The 26,309-nt window shown below is 33.5% G+C and overlaps 2 protein-coding genes across 2 annotated transcripts in view; both read left to right on the top strand.

Annotated features, from left to right (window-relative positions):
* Positions 1-26,309, top strand: part of LOC128174613 (uncharacterized) — a 151,616-nt gene that overhangs the window by 71,861 nt on the left and 53,446 nt on the right. The gene's annotated exons all lie outside the window — the stretch shown is intronic.
* LOC128173339 (uncharacterized) lies at positions 23,778-26,016 on the top strand. Its single transcript, XM_052839034.1, has 4 exons — positions 23,778-24,038; positions 24,731-25,204; positions 25,586-25,712; positions 25,871-26,016. The coding sequence occupies exons 1-4, from the start codon at positions 23,865-23,867 to the stop codon at positions 26,014-26,016; spliced, it is 921 nt and encodes a 306-aa protein (XP_052694994.1). The 5' UTR covers positions 23,778-23,864.

Below are 26,309 nucleotides of genomic sequence, written 5' to 3'. Positions count from 1 at the left end.
AATGACTGTATTTTGGATTTATAAATCGTTCTAAAACATTCGATCTGATATTTCGTTGTTAACAATTCAAAACTTTGAACGATTAAATTTGTTTTTATACCTACCCCGACCCTCACGGAAAAATCCATTCAGATCAATGGAAATTTCATTTACAAGACTCCGCGTCAGAATCAGAATGTCTCATCCAACAACTCAGTATGATATGCCTACCCATCCAACAACTCAGTATGATGTGCCTACCCATCCAACAACTCAGTATGATATGCCTACCCATCCAACAACTCAGCATGACATGACTACCCATCCAACAACTCAGTATGATATGACTACCCATCCAACAACTCAGTATGATGTGCCAACCCATCCAACAACTCAGTATGATGTGCCTACCCTTCCAACAACTCGGCATGATATGACTACCCATCCAACAGTGACTACCCATCCAACAACTCAGTATGATATGACTACCCATCCAACAACTCAGTATGATATGACTACCCATCCAACAACTCAGTATGATGTGCCTACCCATCCAACAACTCAGCATGATGTGCCTACCCATCCAACAACTCAGTATGATATGCCTACCCATCCAACAACTCAGTATGATATGACTACCCATCCAACAACTCAGTATGATATGACTACCCATCCAACAACTCAGTATGATATGACTACCCATCCAACAACTCGGCATGATATGACTACCCATCCAACAGTGACTACCCATCCAACAACTCATTATGACATGACTACCCATCCAACAACTCAGTATGATGTGCCTTCCCATCCAACAACTCAGTATGATATGACTACCCATCTAACAACTCAGTATAATATGACTACCCATCCAACAACTTAGTATGATATGACTACCCATCCAACAACTCAGCATGACATGACTACCCATCCAACAACTCAGTATGATATGCCTACCCATCCAACAACTCAGTATGATGTGCCTACCCATCCAACAACTCAGTATGATATGCCTACCCATCCAACAACTCAGTATGATATGACTTCCCATCCAACAACTTAGTATGATATGACTACCCATCCAACAACTCAGCATGACATGACTACCCATCCAACAACTCAGTATGATATACCTACCCATCCAACAACTCAGTATGATGTGCCTACCCATCCAACAACTCAGTATGATATGACTACCCATCCAACAACTCAGTATGATGTGCCTACCCATCCAACAACTCAGTATGATATGACTACCCATCCAACAACTCAGTATGATGTGCCTACCCATCCAACAACTCAGTATGATATGACTACCCATCCAACAACTCAGTATGATGTGCCTACCCATCCAACAACTCGGCATGATATGACTACCTTACTTGCTAAGAGTGCTGCTGCATATATATCCTTATAGATGGATTTAAGATGGCGGATTGTCTAATTATAGATGTATGACGTAAGCTGAAGCAATATGAATCATATTTATTTATAGAATCAAGATGGCGGATGGTCTAACTTTAGATTTTAGACGTAAGATGCTGTTCGATTTTTTAAATGCTAAATGTTAAGTTGTTCTCTGTCTTACAGCATCGGCAAAAGAAAAAATTTATATCGACTCCGGGTCTAATGCTATACCTTCTATAGGGTATATATTTTTTTTCCTGTTCTACTCAATTTACAACAAAACTTCTCTTCTTTTGTTTTTAATCTACTTTTTCTTCTTATTATTACTTTCTATTTAAGATCAACATCGTCCGAGTCTTTTTCATAATCATCCTCAAGTCACCTGTCTACTTCATTTTCGACAATAACAAGGTATAGCTTTTCTTAAGTTTTGAATTAAGAATAAACTACAATCTTTTTTTTTTTTATATACTTGATGATACGAACAAACTTTCTGTGATTCGGCATGAAATTGTCTTATTTTTTCCCCAGATCTCCTTCCACTGTCTCATCGCGATCTACTTCGCCGGAAATAACATCTCCCCCTAAGAGGTATTTTGGTTTTATAATTTTTCCCGCTTTTATTTCAACAATCTTTTTTTTTTTTACCATAAATTTTGATTTTATGACCTTTTTTTCAGTCCTAATTTTTCGCAAACGGACGATGATGAATTTAGTACTGTAGATCTCGGACCTACTAACATCACTATTTATCATATGAAAAACGAAAAAAGGCGACTGACCACAGAGCTTGCATCAAAACAAGGTGCCAAAGAAACCCCAGGAAAACAAATAGGGGACCTAAACAAACAAACGGATGCTCTGAATAGGGAGATATAACTTTTGGCGAACAATTTAGAAGTCTTGGAAGGAGACATCTATGTAAAATGTTTAGAACTAAATGTTCAATCTTGTTAAATTACAAAAGAAAACGTGACTTACTTTTCAATTGTTTATCCAATGAATCTTGCCTGCTTGATCTTGTCTCTTTTTTTTCTTCTCTTTTATACAGTGAGGGATAATTTATGTAACTAATTACTGACAAATACATTCATTTCCGTGACTTTTCCAACCTTTTTTGTAAATTTAACGAGATTCTTATGTTTATGACATATTCCTATATCTATCATTTGATATGTATTTGAAATCGTGAGTTTTTCATACGTTTTATTACTTCTAATCTTCTATGACATTTCATTTAAATGTTTTTAAAAAGATTGATGTTATGTCTATTTCTGTAAAGTCATTATTTTTTTTTATAATACATTCTTTGTATATAACCTCTTTTTCTGTATGTATTTCGTGAGTTCTTGCTTCAAATTTATCAATTATAAATCTTTTTCGACATTATATTTAAATGTTTTGAACGAGATTAATGTTCTATTTCCTGTATAGTCATTCTTTTTTTCTGGGGGATTTTTTTGTTGGTGCATTTCTTATATGTGACTTTTTTATGCATTTTTCCTTGTAATTTGATTTTCTGTACAAAGATTACAATTTACTGAATAAAACTATGAAACTCAACATTTTACTTATTTATTATTTTTTTGTACATCTTAATATAACCATAAAACACCCTTAAATGATATTAAATGTTCAACTTAAAAAAATTGATATAAGCTGCAAGCGTTCAGTCAATCGGTTCCTTTCTAAAACACGTAGACTTACACCTTCTTTAGTGGGGCACCATTCTTTCCCCTTGTATGCTGGACAATGCGGATAGGGTAGAAGAGGATCACTGTATGGCGCAGATACAAATTTTCTTTCAGTAACACTATATAAATAGTGCCTGTTTGGGAGGGTAACAGTTGAAATTGACACCCCGAGAAAACCACTGTCAACCGACGCGAAGCGGAGGTTGACAATGGTTTTCGAGGGGTGTCAATTTCAACTGTTATCCTCCCAACCAGGCATTATTTATTTTGTTATACTGAATGTCTTAATTTTTAAGAAAATTTTACTGCTTTTATATAGGAATAACGTGAATTCTACAGCGAACCGTACGCGCATAATTTTCGCGCATGTAACAATTTGTAATGTTACCCGTTGCAAAGTGCGTTGCTAATGCTGAGGGTAATAGAAAGGATTATGAACTGCGTCTCAACCAATCAGAATTCAGTATTTAACATGAAAGTATAACAAATCGAAATGATGGATGTACTTGAAGATAAATATCACCTCCTAAATCTTGCATATAATTGACTTCGCTGTTTTCTTCATCTTGCATACCTTGCATTGCTTTTGTTGCGTTTTTGAGCAAACCCCATTAAATGTGTCCACTGGCATCTGTCCAACGTAATACCCTGCCGGTCATCACCTTCCAATTCTCTTATTACAATTGCTGTTGTCTTGTTCATGCAAATCCTGACTTCTCTTTTATTCCCAAGATTTGCTAAATATACAACTTTCATATTTGCTGTATACTTTCAATCAATGTATTTTTTTTAATGTTTTTTTTTCACAGTGCTTTCAATAAAGTTGATGTGTTCTTAAATAGTAGTTTTGACTCCTCCCACTTTTCTTTAACACTATCTAGAGCCTAATTTCAAAATCGTTTCATCTTTAATCAAACCTCTGACTCTTTCTCCTACTTTCTTTAAAGGCTTTGTCTACGTGCAATTTATTACCGTAAAAATTTCCACTTTATTCGTCTTCTTATACAAAAGTATAAACTTTCTAGTAAAAAAACCCAGACAACCTTCTTTTTCAAAATTAATTTTATTATATACATCGGAAAAATACATGTTTTCTCACATTCTCTTTCGAATCACTCTTTTTAATTGAGGAATCTTTATGTCTTACTGATGATTTTAAATACAGCCACAGGTTGAGATTCAACTGAATTCCTTCTTCTGTTGCTTCGTGTCCTCTATAGCGTCGAATATCTATTGCTACATTGTTTTCTTTGACGCAGATTCGCACGAAGATGTCTTCGCTGAGTGGAAATTTATTCACGTATTGACACATTAGTTTTAGTCCTGTGGAATTGTCGCTTTTCGACTGAGTACAGTCACGGGCATATAGAGTATCTACTTTAATTTTTGTTTCCCCTTCAATAATAAGCGTGTTAACAGATAATAATCATAGCAACTATTGTGCAATAAACGATCACCTGTCCGACGGGCCTTCTCCGCATCACTCTGTCCGATAGTTTTAATTCTTCTTCACACTCCAACACCATCAAATCGCTAACTTTTGAATTCGATTCCATGTCCATACTTCTCTCGGACGGATGGTCATAGTCACATGCAATGCATCTCCTATTTTAAAACAATTTTTCATTGCTAATCACTTCTTCTGCAGAACATTTTAGAAATAATATTGTCAACATTCTTCTATAAAAAAATTGACTTTGGAAAATGTTTCCATGAAAATGTATCGTTAGGTTCAGGGTCTTCGTATATAATCTCCATATGTTGTTTTTATTTAGGAACAATCAAACATACGTTAAGACGAATTTCCTGGGACTTATATATATTACCACAAGTCGAATATGTTCCCTCCCACTGGTTTCTATTGACACTGTGCTGTTATATGTGACCCCCCCCCCCCCCCACCCTCCTATATCATTTGTTGTACGGCGATTTATCTGCCTCACTTCCCTCTTTTTTCTACTAAAACAACTTTGAACTACCCCCCCCCCCCCTTCCTTTAACTCATAGCAATAACATGGTGCAACACTAACACTGTATTATCGGTATGCGTCATTAATTAATTACATTAAGCTAATAACATTAATGACCATTTTGATTCATTTTTTTCTTATTATAAAACAACTTCTGTCCGTGTACTAAATTTCACTGACAATCTTAGAAAACATTCCGCTTTTAGCTACTGCTCTAAACGTCTGTAAGATGAGTCGATATCTATATAGCTTAAGTTGTACTCCATTACTTGAATGCAATTAATCTCAGAAATGTTTTTAATTATTTCGAAGTCATAAAAAACCACAGCACATGTAATACAGTTAGTACAATAATTGCTTTGTCGTGTGGATGCATTTAGTCTCATCCATTTCAATTACATATTGCAGCTGTCATCGTACATGTTGATGATATTTCAAAACCAGTCATAAGCAGTAACATCTATTTCATATTAGGATTAAATATTTAGATTTAAACACAGGAAAAGCAAATTCCATTATACATGTAAGACAGCTCATCTTTAATTCATATCTCATCTCTATGCACATTGTGGGTCATATTGACACCAATCATGTTCTGGGGCTATATCTGATAACCCTCCCCCTTTACCAATCGTCGTCTGGGGCTATATCTGATAACCCTCCTCTTGCTTTCATTTGACAATGACGTAAAATTGGCCCCGCCCCCTGCACTTCTAGGGGCTATACAGACACTATTGCAGCAACAGTGATTACAATCAATCGAGGGAATACAATGTATAAGTTCATTAACTGTTACACCCCCCCCCCACCCACCCCGAAATCATATCTTTAACTTTCATAAACAGCTTCATTTTCTTTTCTTATTGTGTATATATGAATGTCATTAAATTCAAGAGCAGAATAAAATAATTTAAATTTTGAAATATGATATACGTTCAGCACCCATCTATGCATTAACACTATCTGACTACCATGACCCCACCCTAGAGTCAAAACTCTTTCACCTGTGGGTTTGATCCTGAAATTTACCATTTTGATGGAGGACTTCTTGGTCTACATTATAATTATTAATTCAGCGTGGTAGTAGAGAAGAAGATTTAGGAAAAATAATCACGTTTTGAACATTTTTGCCCTATCCCTAAGGTCCCTATGGGACAGGGGTCATGAGATTTACAATTTGTAAGGTTTCCCTTAGTGAAATCATACTTGATTTTAAAAGAATTGGCCATATAGTTTTTATGAAGATGTTATAAATGTGCAATTAAAAATTAAACAAAGGAAATACAATTTAAATTATAAAAAAGTAAATAATAATAAATTTTCCCTTTTCCTCTCTTTCTCTCCCTCTCTGTCTTTCTCTCTGTTCGTCAGTTCGTCTGTTTGTTTTCCTCTCTTTGTTCCTTTATCTATTTCTCTCTATATTTATTTATGTATGTCTGTCTATTTCTATCTCTCTGTTCATTTTTGACTGTCTATTTCAATTTATCTCTCTCTCTCTCTCTCTTCTCTGACACACATACTCTTCTTTTTAAGCTTCACAAAGTGTGCAATATCTCATCAGATCTTTTAAAATTATTAAACATGTCAAACTATTTAGATCCACCCCGTAGTTAGCTGTACACTATCAGAAAATATTGTCAGGTAAGCAATTTGAATGTTCCTGTGTGTTTTCCATGCGCATGTGCGTGTCCACGTTTCAATTCGTCGTTTTCTTTATCGAACACGTCTATAAATTCAGTCTGTTACCAAGAAAGCTACAGATGGCGGAAATAGCAAGAAAAGTAAGCTTTAATGTGTTTATATATTTCAAAAACTTATGTATTTTATGCATATTTTAATTCTTTTTATGTAATCATTACAAATAAATAGACGTACAAAATTTTTATTTCAGGGGGAAATTAATATAATGCAACGTAAAATTTTGATATATAATTATTTTTCATCGTTTGTAAGCCACATGGGATTCAGATCAGTTGTCTTTATCATTGAGGGAGTTTAAGGGCTCATAACTGTTTGGGACGTTGAATTTTATCAAAACATTAAAAGTTTATTTTTATGTATCCAATCCCTTACATGCTTACTTTTTTTGCAACCACTAAAAAACCAAAACCTTGCAGTAAATGTCCACACACTCCGAGTAACACGTGCAAAAACTGTTATGGAATGTCGTGCCTTTTTTCATTGCTGAAACGAGTTAATTGAGTGCTAATTTTTTTTTCAAGTTCTAGTAATTTTGAAATGTTTTATCATCACTTCTGTGAATTTTTGTTCATTTTAATCCCTCTCCCCATCACTCTCTTCAACACAAACCGAGTATTTTACAAATATATTTTCTACGCATTTTCCAGCCGAATGGGGGTGGGGGTGGTTGGGAATATGTAAAGAGAAAATAGATACTTATCATTATACATGTATTAATATATCAAATTCATTGCTCATCAAATTCTTTTTTTTTTCTTTAGAACATCAAGGAATTTGTAATAGAAGAAGGGGAAACCCACACTCTGTCGTCCAAGTTTTCGGAGACTGGCAGAACAACAAAGTTCTTCTTCAATGTCTTGCTTGACGACGAAATAACGACAGTGAGCACCTTTAGCAAGGAAAAGGCCAAAAAACTGACGAAGAACTTGTGGTTCCGAATCCTAAGAGTCCACTCCCACCCAACCTTTGGGCTCGAAATTAAATTCGATGCTGTTGTAAGTGCCCCCCATACCATACATGCATCTGTGTATTTACATGAGCAAAATTTATAAATTCCAATAATCGCTAACAGTCCATTTTTACATGATATGAAATTTTAGAAGTGATTTGTATCTAAAATAATACACAATTACAATTTTCATATTTCAGATAATGGACACAAGCGGAACAATAACGGAAGGGGGGAAGGCTACATGTACATTAGACGAATTCCGTCAGCCACGGATTCTATCAATGGCGGATGCTTCCGCCATTGAGAATACGAAAAGATTATCTTTAGGGCCCGTGGAAATTACCCAAGTACGTTTCATTGTGATGAAATTAATATAACAAACATGTAATATTGCAACTAAGAGACTAGAGATAAGCTCCAATTTATTTTCCGTTTTACATGTATGATTAATCAGTTCAAGAAATGGGATAATGTATATAAAGTTTTATAAACTTTACCATGACAGCTCGTATTAAATAGTAAACCTAGAATAGTTGTTAAGGATGCTAACTACACCTGGAAATATTTTCTCAAATCAGCAGAAAACTAATTTATTAAGATACATATGATAATGGATAAGAATTTTGTAAGTCTAGGGCAAAAAAATGTGCAATTTTGGATGAAAAATTACATTTTCGAAAATTTAATTTAGTAAACATGAACTTAAGCCCCAGGCGGATTCGAACTCATGATCTGTGGTTCAGAAGCCAAATACTTTAACCACTGGGCTACGACGATAAATAACCATATCGAACGATATAAACAGTACAACAACACATTTAAATCGCTATCTTGTGACGAAGTGTCTTAGGTGTAGTGAGGTAACTTCTAGTTATTATAACTATTTATATAAATATCATTGATTGGTCACATATGAGTCCACGGTGACCGTGACTAAAATTGGTTTTCATATGTCACCAAGTTTAAATCGGGCTAATATAAAGAAAAACCGAGTTTCCAAAAAGTTGATAATTAAGACCCAAAATTTCTTAAATTGTTTTTTTTTCGCAGAAGGAGAACGATTTAACTATATTTTGAAAATCTTAGGCGACGAGCGTGACTCCTCCTTAGCCTGCTTAAAAAAATGATTGTTTTTATTTACATGAATTATGAAAATGTCTATCTTGCAAATAAAGAGAGGAGTGGATAAATTCTCCTAGTCCCTTCTCTTCTCCGGTTCTGACGCCATTGCATTTTCTTTACGACTTAATGTTTTAATAATCAGTTTTAATTTTATCTTTGCAGATTGGAGAGATGTCTTACACAACAACGTCTACAGAGAGGCAGGACCTCCAACTGGGGTATGAGGGAAAACAGCCCGTCTTACCCTCTGGGGTGAGATCGCCAAATCCCCAAACGCCCCAGTTAGAGAGGTGTTCAATATTCTTTGCATCCGACCAAATGATTTTGCTGGTCAACGATGTAACAATTCGACAACATCGACTTTGTTTTAGGTAAAACACCTTATTCATCTTTTGAAATTCAAATACATGTATTACTCCAAATCTTAAGCACAATAATGCAGTTGAAAAAGAACAATATAATTTTAAAAGGATATTCGTTATACATGACAACCTATTTTAACTGCAGCCGATGACCTTTGAAGACGAGGAGGTGGAGGTGTTTGAGGCACTGGTCGAGTCCGTCACCTTTGAGAGGTAAAAGCTTTTCAATCATTCCGTATTGATATTGATGGAGAAAAACAACAATTGTGATTAATACTTTTGGATCGATATGAATATTGGAAAAACCCATCAGCAACCCCCCCCCCAAAAAAAAAACAAAACAACAACAACAAAACATCAGCAACCAAAATAAAACCCACCAGTAAATACACCACATAGTTCTGATTACTACTTCTTATATATTTATATGCGTTTATAATGTCTTTATTTCCGTCTTCCTTGCATCCTTCATTTTGCATAATAACTAAAGATGAAATCGGTTTCTTATGAAACATGTCATAGTATGCAATGCAGTTGTTCTCGCTCTGAAAATTCCCCAATACACCTTGAACATTTTTCTCAAATCAGCTGAAAATACTTGATTGTGATAGAAAACATGTTGAATAATAAGTATATATGTCAAATATGCGAAAAAATGTGCAATTTTTGTTTAAAAAATGATATTTTCAAAAATTTCAATCTGTAAACATAAACAATAATCTTCCCTGATAATAGAAAAATACATGACAGTGGTTTATTTTAACTGACATATACAAATAATTGCACGAATATTTAATACCCCACTTTCTCGAAAACTGACTGCACTTTGCCCAATTATCCATATCATATGTTTCTTTAAAATTGGCTCAGTGGTTCTATTGGAAAAGTATATAAAATTTTAATTGTTCCCGACAACAAATATGATGACACAAACAATAACAGACATGGGACAAATGTTGATTAGAAAAGTACACTCGGTGAGCCAAAAAATACGAAAGTCAAAAAAGCATATATGTGGATGCACATTGCAATTTTCATTAAGGTTCACCCCAAAATAGACAAAAACATGCTTAATATCGTACGCACGCACACACAAACACATACTTCATTTATAATGAAAATCATTGCAATTAATAGTATGTTTTAATCAAGTTTTCCTCTTTGATCTAGAAATTGATTTGTCCAAAATGTTTGAAAAGGCTTTTAAATTTAAAAACCAAAAAGGTTTATTCATTTTTCAAGACCCTCAAATACAGCATTCTTCATTTCATCAATGTTAAGTTAATTTTTCCTCTAAAATATGTTACGTATTTCGTACCAATTGTTCCTTTCCTCAAACAAAACTAGCCAAGTGTTTAAGAATCTTTATTCGTGTACAATTTCTCTTAAAAGACAAATAAGGATACTAATCCTTCCAAACCAACTCAAACAAAATGTGTAATGTCAGTCCCCTTAATCTGTTGTAAATACGAATTTTGGGTAGTCCTGCAGATCTGTCAAACGTACATAAAGAATATACTGACTCTGCGTCCGTCTGTCTGTCCGTCTGTTTGTCCCACTTCAGTTTTCCACACTTTTTTTCTTTATGCGTTTAAGGAATAATATGAAAGGACTAAGTGCGGTTTTATGCATTTTTTGCCCACAAAATCGAAGTTTTAGAAAGAGCTTTAAAAATAAGTTGAAAGATAGTTAAAATCATATTGGAAATAAAGGTGTAAAAGGCTATCACCACAGTGACGTCATAATGTAGAAATGACGTCATGAAGATTGCATTATTTTGATTGCGAAATATGGGTGTTTTTCGATGGTTTTTCGACTGGGAAACATCAAGCGCAGGCTTGCTCAAGTACCAAGTATTTGAGTATAATGTGTATAACTATCTGAAGAAAGACATATGTTAAAATCGCATTTGAGCAGACCTGCGCTCCATACTTCCGAATGCATAATATATATCAAAAATGAGAATATTTTCATTTGTTTGCAAATTTGCAAGATTTGGGCCATTTAGGTGACGTCATAGATACACAGCGAATGAGTAATGATGACTAAAATCATTATTAAAGTTATAGGCATCCTCTATACAATGATTTGTAAAGATTTTAATTTTTATACGAAACTATTTAAAAATTGGTTGAAATCGGGGGCAGATATTTGACCATACCGCACATAGTCCTTTGTGGAACAGCTTAAAAATGTCAAACTATAGATCAAGTTTACACTTTTGTAGCGTCTGGTTGACATATTTTTGAGAAAATTATTTTTTTATATTCAAAATTTTTAATGTTTGGGTTCGATATTATGCATTACAGTACATTCTTTTCACAATTTCCACAAACCTGTAAGGGACGTGTATTGCTTATGCAATACTCTCAGAATGCTTGTTTCAAATGTCAAACTCCCAAACCAATTCAGTTTTCAAAATCAATCCAACCAAAAAAATCGAACAATTGATAATGATAGGCAATGTACAAGGCTGTAAATAAAAGTCAAGAATATTCAATATAAACCCATATACACTCTTTAAAAGTATTTACAATTTACATGTACAATATATCGTTTTACTACTCTTTAAACCGTTCAGATATACAATTTAAACGTTACGATTTTGATACCCAATCATCATCATCACTAATTGGTTCATTATCATTCGGGCGTTTATGAGAAATTCCAGGTGGGATATCCTCATAGAATGAAATTAACGAAAACAGTTTATTTTCACATTAAATTCTTTTTTATGTTTTATTTACCGAATAAATATATTTCTAAATAATTCACCTGACTCTTTGAAAGTCTACCACTTTTTTCTTCTCTGTGTCCATAAAATTATACGAACTAAACTTTGGAAAGCCGGAGGAGTAGCATCGACCATCGGCTCCTTGTGTAAGGGTCCGTTCCCCGAACTGACTTTGCAACTCTGATAGGCGATACAACACCTTTTCTCAAACAAGTTTACAAATATATTTATTGATTTAATAATGAAATTAAACTAAAACATACCGACTTTTTGTGCATATATTAGTCTTTGCATAATTTTCAATTACACATGATATTAATTTTTTTATCGAATTTAAATAGAATTCCTGGGTCCCCCGCCGGTCAAGCAGTATACTAGTATAGTGTGACGGACGGAAACACAGACGCACGGACACAAAGTCCCATAACTCCAATTAAAGTATCGACCGATTTAGGAACATGACCAAGGTATTAGTGGTATAAACATTTGCGATAAATTTCATGTAAATCCGTCAAAATTTGTAGGCATGAGAGCGCTTACAAGGTCAATTTTTGGATAAAACAGAGTCATTAATGTGGTCAAAGTCCCATAACTCCAACAAAAAGTATCGACCAATGCTGATTTTTGAACTTGACCAAAGTATTAGTAGTATAAACATTTGGTATAAATTTCATGAAAATCCGTCAAAATTAGTAGACATGAGAGCGCTCACAAAAAAGTGTGACGGACGGAAACACGGACGGACGCCCGGCATTTCTATGTCCCCGCTCCGCGTTGTGGCGGGGGACAAAAAGTTTACAATAGCTAAGAGACAATGATGGAAAGAAAAAATTGGAATGGCAATTCTATTTATCAATGACTTTTAAAATTCAGAAATACGAACACTAACGGTTGTTTCCCGCCTACATTTTACATATACATCAACATATTTCGGAATTTCTGTTAGATATTAAAAAAACAAAGTTAACTGAAAGTTTAATAAATTCCTAATTGATTTATATGAAAACAAAAATTAAAGTCAAATGATTAATTTTTAAACGAAAGTTTTGCTTACAGAGGGGTCTAAAACTTTCTTCATAGAAAAAGGTCTCTATGAATGAGGATAGATCTATTCAAGTATGTAAATTACACTTAATTCATTGTACAACGATTGATAAACAAATCCTACAACTCATATTAATATCTCTTGTTGGCACGGATATTAGCGCGAGTGGTTCTTTGATGTGAGAGGAAGCCGGAGTGCCCGTAGAAAACACAGGTGTCCAAGAGGGCGACAACCATACGCTTTCACATGCAACCTCTGTCGATCACAGGGATCGAACTCGGGTCGCAGCGGTCGCTTTGTGCATTAAACTTAATAATCACATGTTAATGTTAGATATTAAAGAAATTTTTCAGTTTAATTCATATCTTTTAATTATTTTTTTTAAAAGTTACAAAGCAAAATTCTTTTTTGTAATTTATTTATGAATATACAATATAAAAATCCTCAAAATGTTCGTTTTAACCGGTGGGAGATTGTTTGTTTTTAAAAAAGCTGTTTTAATTAAAAATACAAAGTTATCCGTCATTGTTTGACCAAATCATTTATATTTAGTGAAAATATACATAATTTTTTACATTATTAAAAAAAAAAAATTAAAAAGACAATCATTAAAAAATGACTTTTATTTAGGCGGCTTGACAATGACTTTTAGTTAGGCGACTAGGCAATGCTACCGTTCGCTGTTTTCTTTGTAATTTGATTGTTCTGTTTTGTGGTGAATGGGAAGTCTATATTTGGCAGAACTTGTACAGCGTTCCTAATCCCCGATGTTCATGGCCTCATCCCGGTTTCTGTGTGTAACAGTGTTAATTTTAAATAGCATGCTGTTGTGGTCCCAAGTTTTCCCCTATGCCATGTGTGTTTCCTGCACATTAACAACAGTGTTGTGTACTTTCTTTCTTTTTTAAGTGCTAATGCACATCGCCCAGATGAAACAAAAAAATAGTGATTTAAGAAAGCCTAGAAGGCAGAGAAGTTTTTTAAACATGTTATAATATAAAGATAATTATATTTTTATTTATTTATTATTTTACAAAGTTTTCTTTGAAACAATAAGGTTGTACTATCTTCTCATTTTGTATCACTAACACTACTGCCTCTGAAAACTTAATTCTGACTCAACATTAGCGATGGTCAAGATATATATGTATACCAATAAACCGCATAACTTATTACATGTATTTTAAGAAATGATCGGGTTTTGTAATTTGTGAAAAGAAATTCAGAAGAATGCGGGAAATCTGCAACGTTCGGTGCCATGTAGAAAGGCTTAATAACTCAACATGATTAGCACGTGCTAATAATCACATACCCATTCCAACAGTTGCGATGCATAAGAATCGCGAAAACGCTAAAAAAAGAAACAAAATCTAGATGAAAACATTTTATTTAAGTTGTTTTTGAAGGTGGATGAAAACATTATTCTTTGCTTATTCAGGAATACATTGCATAAATGTAGTTTTCAGGATTTTTTCCTATATTTTCTTCTTTCAAGTTCATGTACTTGTCTGAAAAATAAGATTGCTTTTATTGTAGTTATCTATCTTTCAATCACCGTACCATTTCTCACTTCTCCATCTCAACCTCTCTTTATTCGCCTCTCTCTCCCTTATCTAGGTTTCCATAACAACTACACTACCTTGTATCGAGTTCTATGTGTTTATATTTTCTTTATACACAGTATTGAATTAAAAGTATTTACAGGTTACCAAGAATAATTAGGAAACTCGGTGCACTTCCGCAGACGAATTACAAGCTTTGAGAGTGTGTAGCTGGTTGTAGCATTTATCGTTATTCTAACGATGTTGACTCTTGTAGAGAGGCTGTTCACCACTTTAACGTCCCAGTGATCCAATTGTTCAATTTTTCTTGAATACTACAACACATTTATTTTCAAAATAAGACATTGCTGAGTAGATTTAAAACTTGAGTACAAGATAATATCATAAACTCTGATAACGTCCTTATTTGTAATCTTGTTCAAGCAATAGTTCCATAAGATAAGAAACAAGTCTATAATAATTCTTGTCTTTTAATTATCGACTTTAATGAAGGTTTGGGGGAGGTTTATAGAAATCACCTTGTCCGTCTGTCAGTTCAAAATCTGGGTAAGTCCACATCTTTTTTTATGGAGAAACATTAAAAGGTGTGACTTCACACAAAGATTGTTTACATGTGTGGCCTGAAAATTCATGCCTGGTCCATATTTTTTTGATGGAGGAGCATTGAAAGTTCTTACTTCACACAAATGTTTCTTATAACCTTGATCCAAGGTCATTTTGGCAAGGTCAACTGGCAGAAATATTATTCAAATATTGCTTATGACCTGAGGGTATGTCACGATTTTGACCCAAGGTTATTCAATCAAAGTCAAGGTCGTTAGAAGAAAAAGTATATAATCCGTGTCGGTTTTGTACTGTTTTTATGGAAAAACATTGGAAGTTTCTTTCATAAACAAATTGCCGAAAATGTGTCATGAATTTGACTTACATGTATCTGTTCAAGTTAAACATTGTCATTGTTTTTTTTAAAATGCTGTATCCTGTCTGGGGCAGATTATAATTGAAAAGTATTAGAATCTATAATTTTACACAAATACTGCTCATGACCTGCAAAAAAATCCTGACTTTAGCTATGGTCATTTCTACAAGTGCAATGCCACTATAAGAGAAGGAGGCATATGCTTTTTGTTTAAAAAGAATCGTTTGAAAAGTTCTTAGTGCAGGGTACATTTATGAGTACCTCGTTTACTAAATTTATCGATATAGAGAACCAAAATGTCGTATATCGACACATCAAGCATCGCTTTTTGAAAATGTTGATATGGTAGATGTACCACTACTATGGAACAATCACCTGTTGTATAGGTACGTAGGCGTCTTTGAAGAAGTCCACCATGACGTGGTCTGTCTGTGTAACAGAGAATGACACGTAGTCAATGTCTGTTGAACTCTGGAATACTTCCAAATCAAGTGTTACCAGACCGTCCCCCGTGACTGTTATTCCCTTGAGAGATTTGACATCGTAGATTGGTCCAGATAGTGTCTCCTTTGCACTATAGGAATACCTCTTTATACTGGCATGGCACGCTAAACAAAAAAGACATTTACAAAGAACATCTTTATAAGGTTTATTTAATTATATTGAACTCCTTCTCCTATCAAACACATTGGTTTATACATTTACACATTAATCAGTAAAAATTGAGATTAGCAAAACTAGACTCGATATTTGAAATGAAAACAACTAAATCATACATATTAAGCCTGAATTCTAGCCGCACAACTAAATCATACGTATATAATCTGTATCCTAGCCACGCCAAACAACTAAATCATACGTATATAACCTGTATCCTAGCCACACCAAACAACTAAATCATACGTTTATATCGTGTAACCACAACCAACTGCCCTATATTAAAATGATAATGACGAGATTGGTTTGAATAAATAATTTGTAATCAGTAAAGTTCTACTAAACTTTAGAAACAAGAGCCATCAGATCAAATATAGGATTGAAACCATAACATACATATTGTACAGCCATCGCCACTATATCCTGGTTTACATTTTACACAAAATCCTGTTCCAGGATAACATTCTTCACAGTTCTCTGGGCAGGGCATCCAGCAATATTCATTGTACGCCACCGGACTAGGACATCCTGTCAAAAAAACAAGCTCATTTTTAATTCATTGGTTCATTTTGTTTTTTCAGTCATTACTCAAAAGTCTGATATTAATTGCAAATTGCATCATCGAGGTGACTGTTTTTTCTTAGATGTTTTGTAAATTATGTCTTTGTATCATTTTAGGTTAAGCCAATCTAAAGTCTATGTAACCACATTTGCTATTAAGCATTCCTCATTATAGATAGTGGACGTTTGCTGAAAATTAAATTTGATTGGAACTCTGGATACGTATTTTGACTTAAAATCTTAATAGCAATTATCAGAAACATACTGTTTAAGTTCTAAAATACGTATATGACATTCTGTGAAATATCAAAGATGATTTCTTCCCGCGCCGTGATTTCTTGACTTACGAGGTCTTTCATTTTATGAAAATTGCTTTTACAAAAGATTTTGTTAAAAAGCGTATCATCTTATAACTATGAATTGGTTACCATTGCTTATATCATTATTATGACAGTGGTTTTTAGGGGGCGTGATTAAAACAATATACACAAAAAAAATTCTGAAAAATACCGTAAACTTCCACTTCACAGAGGGCGGCATACACAAACGGAGAGTAACTGGAATGGTAGGTTACTCCAGGAAGTCGCTCATTGTAGAATATGACGTACTGTCCATAGTATGGACAGTCGATAAGCACGTGGTCAGGAAGGGTAGTTTTGTAGTGCAGATGTCCATCGCGGTAGCAAAGACTACCATCATGTCGATTGACGGTGTTTGAAATGTACACTGAAAATCCAGAGAAGGCTCCAGTACCATTCAGGACATCTTTAGAAGAAAAAAAATAGAATAAACAAGTTGCTGTCCTTTAAAAAAAGGACTACAATACGTGGACCAGTCTTAAGATTATCAAAGTTTCCACCGACTTTTCACCACTAAATTTGTACGTTGGATTACGTATATGTATAGCCCTGACTTTTTATCTCAGATAATAAAGGGTTCATACTTTAAAAAAAAACTATGATATATCTATTTATGAAGTCTTCATGTATATTATCAGGCATTCGGCGAATTCTACTATTTGCGCACACATTACGATTCGCACTACTTTGTTAACTATGCAGTGACAGCTTTGTTTAAATTAATTTCATATTTTGATGCATTTACTTGAGATTTAAACTTTTATACAGTGGCATAATTATTCACTCACACTTAAATGCGTAAAAATTTTTAATCGTGAAGTGCTCTAACCTCGCCTACTATAAAAATAAAGTTAAGTTACATGTGTATACAGATAACAACAAAACATTGCAAATTATGCTATTTGATGCCTGTTGTAGTTTCGGCATAACATTAACTTATTTTATAATACTGACAGTTCGTATCACATGCCGATTATTTCTTTAAAAGGAATACTTTGTTTCTGTACTGACTACTGTTTACAGACAACTTTACAATTACAGCGCCTTAGAACTTATGTGTGCATATGGCATGGAATCCCAATTCCCATTCAGAAAAACTTGTGCTAGCCTGGCTCCCTGAGCTACCCATTACGCACAGGAACCCGGCTAGCTCATGCGCAGGCTGAATTTTCCCCATAGCATCCGGTTTAACCTCGCTTATATATTTTCGGCGTGGACCTCAGGGTTCACGCAATTATAATCTCGTCAAATTGCATCATATAAATCGCATCAATTTTTATAAAAGTGTATTTTATCGAGTCATGTATCCAAAGTAAGGTTACCTGTTTTGAAATAGATGATTACGTGGTCGAGCCTGTATGTTTTTCCAAGGTTTACCCACCACGTGACTGTTGTATCTGGCTCCGATATTGTACATTGTTCGTGAGACATACCCATAGAGCCTATTTTCCCATCAACAGCCTTGTCGCTAGCCCCCTCAGGTGAAGACAGCCAAGTCTGTTTCATATAGCTTAAATTTTCCAGATCTACAATTTTTCTACATTTTGTTTCAAAAGGCTTTTTATGGATAAATTAACAATGTTTGCTATTTAATTACATTGTTGTTAATAGTTACGTTATTTTAGAATTAGAATTTCTTTTTTTAATAGGGTTTCTTAAAAAAAAAGATTTATGTAAAAAAAATACACAATAAACGCGTTTACCAAGACAACAATTTTGTATGAGTTAAGGTCAAGATCTAGAAAATGAAAGGTGCTTCAGGTTTATGAAATTCAAGATCTAAATTCTTTCATTGAGGCTTCACAACAATAGCATTGTTTGACAAGGTGTACGGGGCCTAGATTTTTGTTTAACACAATGAAAATTTTTATTTTGAAATGTCAATTTTCTATGAAATATGAGGGAAATAAGTAACAAATCTCAGTGTTTTGACCAATTTTTACTAATGGTATATATCTAAAGCGGCTACAGTCTCTTCAAAAATGACATCAAACAAGCTCTTGACCTCTTCTTTAAAAAGATGTCAAATCAAATATAAGTTAGGATTACTTGATTTGATTAAAAATGTCAAGAAACAGTTTCATTTTCTACATAATTCCTTGGTAGGCGAAAAGTACGGGAACAATTCTCATCAAACCAATTATGACGCCATAATGGTTCTAGCATCAAAAAGACACTCTGATATCAATCACTACATCATGACCTAAAGTTGTCATATATTTTAAGATAAGAAAAATAATTTAATTTAGACAATCACAATGTAGATCTAGATCTCAATAAAAGTTATATTCAAAATCAACATTGTGTCTACGTTATAAAGGTAAATCTTTGCACCCGTTTTACTTTTGTTCGTTTCGCCCTCGTGGTCAGTTCGCATGATAAAGTCTTGATGAATTCCACAGTCTCAAACAATCTCTGTGTCTGGGCGAATTTTAAACGGGACCTAATTCTTTTCAAGTGAAGAAGGGCGAAAATTACATGGGGCGACAATAACCATGTATAGAGTATATCACCCGTTGCAAAGATATAGTATATTGAAGATAACGTTAGATGAACGGACAGAAATCTACGTAATACGTACAATTTTTGCACATCTTTAAACAAGGAACTGTGCAAGAAGAGTCCTCATGTCCATAAATAGGAATTGGACAGCCTGAAATTTAAGAAAAATGAAATAAAAACAGGACAGCCTGTTATATATAGAAATGAAAAACGCACTCATTCAGATAGGCAGATTTAACAGTGATAGATTGTACTATGTACATTTGTAGTACCTACTAAAACAGAAAGAAAACAAAATTCTTCATTTGAAAAGAATATGAGTTTACCAAGAACCTCCACTTCACATAAATCAGCAAATGCAAATTGACTGTGATTGTTGGAGTAAGTGATTCCTGTTAGTCTTTCATTGTAGTATATAACGTAACGTCCAACAACAGAGCACGGTATATCCACCACAGCAGGAATGGTCTCTATGGTGGTATTTGTGTTGTGATAACAAACAACACCATCCCAGGGATCGGTGGTGTTGGATACAATAATAGAAACTCCGCGCAATTTTCTTGTAAATTCGTTGGTTGAATCTACAATAAACAATTTTCAAATAACCATGTATACGAAAATCAATAAAAAAATACGAAGACCTTTTTCATAGCTATGTTACTTAATGTCATATAATGTATAGTTTTGTTGAACAGATATCGATAACTAAAGACGGATAATTATCTTTAAATCGACTTAAACATTGACATCGGCAGAGGTCACGGCGCAACAGAAAGTATAAGCTGTATGAATACAACCCAGTGAAAATGCTCAGTGCTGGGAACATTAAGTATAAATTATTAGCGCGTTTGTCTTAAACTGTATTACATTTTTGGAGGGTGATGGTATTGTTTTTTTTTAACATTAAAGTACGGAAAAGATTATAATATCTGTAAATATTTGCTCAAGGGAATAAACAACGTCATCTGACGTTCAGGGATTTTCTCACAGTAAACGAAGAGACATGCAGTAAAACTGAAAACTTCGAGGAACAAACTAATTAGATGTCAAGTGATATAGTGCCGATATCAATTGTATAGTGGGAAACATAAATAGTAATATCGATATTGAGTATTTCTATAACTGTGCATTCGTCTTCTTGACGTCATTTTGCAACGTTACAGTTCGCAGTGGTGACGAAACATGTTATTTCATGGTTATTATTTCGAACATATTAATATTTCGAAAGGTCACACTCCAGACAAGACTCTTTTCTTTGAATCATAATATTACATTCTAAAGATACTGTGAGCAAGCTCAGAAATAATACCCACGCTACGAAAAAATCATAACTGAAGTTCTTTTTTATAACATTGCATAGAATTAATGGATGCTATCTATTTAACCGCCAATGTTCTATCAATAACAACTGCTCTAATTTTTTTTCAATTTGTTAATTCTTATCAAAGTACACAAACCAATTTCTATACTTTAAATTCCATTTTATTTCAACTGAACTGTTAATTCATGAAGATATTACATCTTTATAATTAACAACCATGACTGGAATCAAACAATTATCCACATGTCAAGCAGCTGTTAAATGTTTTGAATTATTGGTATACAGAGCCTTTTTTTTAACAAATTATTTTTATTCAACGCATTTATTTAAAAAAAAAATTAACTACATCGTGACGGGTCATTTTCAGAGGGGCGGACAGGGATTAGAATCAAACGATTAATTTAATGTGATCCTACAAAATCATGCTTTTTGAAATTTTACCCTCTAATCATTTCCATTAATACAAGACATGATACAGACAGGGAAGTATGCATTTTTGAACAATGAAATTAAACTTGCCTTTAAAGGTCATATGAAACGATTTTTAACACTATGATTTTCTTTCATGAATATAAAGCTTGGTATAAACAAATGTTAAAATACATGATGTAAGATTTTTTTGCCTTTGCATTACTGAGAAATAACCGTGAAAACTGAGCACCTGAAAACATTCTTGCCCGCTTATCGTTCTTGATTTTGTGGATTTATGACGTCACAAAGACCCACCGATGTAAACAATGCATTAAAACTAGTGTAATTTTACAGTAGTTTATCGATTAAAATCTTAGTAATTTTTGCATATATGAACGTGTCTTTCTTTTCAAATGAGATCATTTGATTTCGTAGTAGCCTACAGATAACTTAGTTTTAATTGGTCGTTAATGAATAAATCTAATATCAGCTTCTCACAAAAGTAAAATCATGATAAAGATCCCGTACCGGAGTGAAAATTTAACGAAAGAAATGCTCCAACATTTACAGGTGATTAATGAATTATCCTTATCCTTTTGAAATAGAAACATCATTTTCTTCTTCGGTACGTATAATGATTGAGCTACATTTAAAGGGGATTTATTTTTTCACATAAAAAAGTATATAAGGCAGGCCAGTGAAAATGTTTGAGGCATTGTGTACATAGTTTGTATTTAAGAGCTGCTATAAAATGCCGCAAAATTATTCTTAATTTTTTTTTCGAAATACTATAAATTTCTGACTTAATGATATATACATGTAGCAATGTCTTTAGAAAATACTTTGTGTACACGTGTATTAACGTTTTATTAAATTAGATCGCGGAAATATGGCATTTACGGATTTAGAAATGTATCGGTAAAATAAATCGGTTGTTTGATAAAAAATAGTTGTGAACGAATGTGAGGATAATCAACAGATTTTATTAAGAACAAGCATCAATAATGATAAAAAAACCGAAAGAAAACATTGCGGAAGAAAGTGAGATAAAAGGGATCTATGAGAAAACACCGCACATACACGTTTTAAAATCAAAACACCGCACATTCAAGTACACGTTTCAAAAACAAAACATTTGAAGAAATTTCTCTTAGACTAAAAATAATTAAATGGTAACATATTTGTGAATTTGAAAGTGAAACAAACAATATAATCGTGAAGCGAATGAGACACAATGAGGTCTACAAGTTGTTTAGAAAAAAAATCTTAATGAATTGCATAAACGTGCAAATGGGAAAAAACGATCAGACTTATTTTTGAATTTGTCAATTTCATTAAAAAGATCAAATAAAACATATAAGTATGCTTATATTAAAATTATATTATACTTGCATGTGGATCTATGAAGAAAATCATTAATTCTCCCTGCAGTCTCGAAACTGAATATCATTATGTACACGCTATTACATGTAAATAAAAACGCACACGATTTCATTTCTTGAGAGAAAAAATACTGACGTGGTTGATTATTGTATAATTATACAAGTTTTTATATAAAATAGTATTTTTTTTCTTTTAAAATGCTGCAAAATGACATGGATATTTGTATTCACACCATAGCTTTATAAGGCGATTGGGTCTTACTGACGTCATAAGCAAGGGAGGTAAGCCGCGTAAGTCAATGTTCCTTTTCCCGATTAAGTAATTTTGATCGACTGTGGCGCTCACATTTTGCATAAAATATCCAAAAAAACAATGTCAGTCTTATTAAATATGCACTTATGAACTCATTCCCGTATATAACTCAATATGGTCAGGATATCGTTTCATATGACCTTTAAGGATCAGTCATTACATACCCACAGATCATAAGCAATCTTTGTGTGAAGCATAAACTTATAATGTTTTTCCATAAGAAAGGTATGGACCGAACATGAATTTGGCACATTTCATGCCATTGACCTTGACCGAATGACCTAATATCAAGGTCATGACATACCCTCATATATAAAAAGTATGCATAGAATTTGATATGGTCCGTAGTTGATTTAACACAAATAAAATGATCTGGAAAAAGAAATTTCATATGTAACGTTTTCTGTGATTTGTACAACAAAGAGATTTTTAATCAGAAATGTATGACTATCAGCTTATATAAACTATAAGCTTACAATGAAATGTACTAATAGCTTACAATGAGATGTACTGATATGTTAAATTTCCATGGGCTTTATACCAATTTGAAAACACTGTGACATATATATGTAATATTGATCTTGTTAAATAAATGTTATATTTTCTGTTTTGAATAGCTATCCGTGTACTACAGTCATGGTGAAAGATCTGTATTTATTTCAAATGATTCTCACAAGAAAATTTGCCGTGTATTGTGTCGAGGACAAAATGTTGACAAGTGCATTCTAGACATTTTAAGCAATTCTGTTCCTGAGCTGGTTTCCTCTGCAGCCTCAAAGATTGTATCTAAAGAGTGCCAAAGACTTTGTAAGCGTGGATCGGGATCAATTTTACAGACAAAATCATATGACTCCATATTCAGGTTCACGTGGGATGAGCTTAACAAAGAAATACAAATTAGAGCTCCAAACATGCTCCAGATAGTTTCATCTATTATCAGCGATACAGTCATTCCTCCTACAGAAAAGAAGTATGTGCACTTAATGAATACTGTTGCAACTGCTCTCCATGGCCGAAGTGACCAGATGTCATGCTTACAATATCAGGTCGGATTCATCTTGACTCACGGAGCTTGTAAACAAAGAGTAAGATTCATTTAAAATATTTTACAAATTACATGTAATTTTCAGCTTCTTTCAGAGCTGTCATTGTATTTTGGGGTACAGGGTGTTCTTAGATTGTGTGCTTTGATGTTATTGTGCATTTTGTTTCTGAAAATGAAACTGAATTATAGAAACAAATGTCAAGTTAAATGAATCTCCTTCATTTATTGTAACAAAATTGGAATTTATTAATAAGTAAATTGGGACAATTTGGTTTATTTTTGAAATGGGGGTCCGTTTCTTAGACACAAACCAGGGAGATTGAGCTCTCTTTTGGCCTATCTGTCCCTCTGTCAGTGGATTCAGCAGGGTTCTTCAGTTAGTAGACCAAATGCTGTCTGATCATTATCTTTAATGTAAGAATGGAAATACATCATAATGTTATGATATCCTATTGAAAGTAAATGACTTCTATTGATTTTGAGGTCACAATATGAAGGGTCAAATTATTGTCCAGTGCCCTTTGCTTGACAAACATCAAACCTGATACACTGGCACTCACTTAGCAGTTGATGACCTAATAATTACATGTATTGATTTTGAGAGATTACAAAAAATCAAGGGTCAACTACTGGTACTCTGGATATAAAAAGATGCTGTATATGTAACATGTTTGTAAAACATTTCTTATTTGAAATATTTAAACCTAAATAACATTTTGTTTATATTTACAGGATATTGACAGATTGGCTAAACTTGGATTGTGCACGACTTCAAAGTCCATTTCTAAGAAACTTTCATCATGGGAAGCGTTTCTAGATTCAGAAATACTTGATATCAAGAAGAATTGGAGTGAAGGCGGAGAATTGAAATACCAATTGATAGGTGATAATTGGGACAAGAATATTATCCCCACATACCGCACCTCCCAAAGCAAAACCATTTCATTACATCTCTTCAATGTGATAGCAGTTGTAGATAGGGTGATTCCAAGCACTTCATTGGAGGCAGATGAGGTGGTCCATATGTCTGCAGTCAACTTTATTCCATCTTTAGATGATCAGGCTTTGCTCTTGGAAGAATTGACATTCCTAATGGCCACATCAGTAATTCAAAACTTGGACCAAATGCATGACATCTTTGAGCATATCTATCCAAAGCATTTGAAACATAGATACAGTGACTTTTCTGGCATTAAAACAAAGCAGGTGTGTCTTAAAATCTTTACCATTTTTATTTGCTTACTTGAACAGAAAGCTTAATCAAATTTAAATCACATGTGACTGTCACTAATATTCTGTTTACAAACTTGTCAGATTTTTATTTGTTTCTACAACTACTGTGTCAACTTTAATAATTCTATTTTGGCACAAATATTCTTGATTGGGGTTTCAAGTTTATTGCAGACACCATGCCCTATTACATGAACATGAATTTTATGTAGCGATTGCAAATTAGCGAAAATATGGTGGGGTCATACAAATTTACATACTATTTACTTTTAGATCTTGAAAAGCTTATAGTTTCCCTCTTGTCCAGTTCTCATTTTATTTTTATGAAGATATATCATAAGGTTTCTTATATTGCAGTACTCCATAGGATTGTTCGACTGCAACGAGAATAAGACTCAAGATGTTATCCAGTTATTGAAAGGCTTGACCGAGAAATATGTTCCCATGAAAGATGGAGAAATAGCAGAGGAAGTGTTTTTTGGAAGTTCAACTTTTTAGCAATTTTTTTTTATATATAATAATATACAACATCAATTAGTTTATATCTGATTCATGTACATGTGCCACTATGTATACCCAATAAATAATCCACAGATGTAATTGTGTAATTGATTATTTTAATGCATATTCTCATTCTTTTAGGAGATAGATTAACTGATGAGCGCATTCAAGGCGCACAGAATGCCATGTCAAATGCTGGGTCTGCAAAAGAAAGTCTCAAAGGATTCATTTCCAAAATAGAAGACTGGCACAGAATGATGAACTTTTTAGAGGTAGGTAACATATAATACATGGACTACAATTCTAATTTTTGGTGTTAATTACATCTATGTTTTACTTTGAAATGTGTATTTAACACATCTATACTACTATATTAAAATAATAGACTCGAATTTTTGGTCTTTAATACCGATAAATCGGAAGAATACTGTCTTTTGTTTAGAATATTTTAAACATCATTGGTACTTGAAGATTACCAATTTGTTTTTATTTTTTCTCAGGTAAGCTTCGCTATCCTCAAAAAATCCCGGAAAACACCTGGATTTTTTGGATTTTACAATCTTGCGCTTGCGCAATACAT

Source organism: Crassostrea angulata, chromosome 2 (genome assembly GCF_025612915.1).
Source record: "Crassostrea angulata isolate pt1a10 chromosome 2, ASM2561291v2, whole genome shotgun sequence".
In the NCBI taxonomy this organism is placed as follows: Eukaryota; Metazoa; Mollusca; class Bivalvia; order Ostreida; family Ostreidae; genus Magallana; species Magallana angulata.
This window is presented reverse-complemented; position numbering and strand designations above follow the sequence as displayed.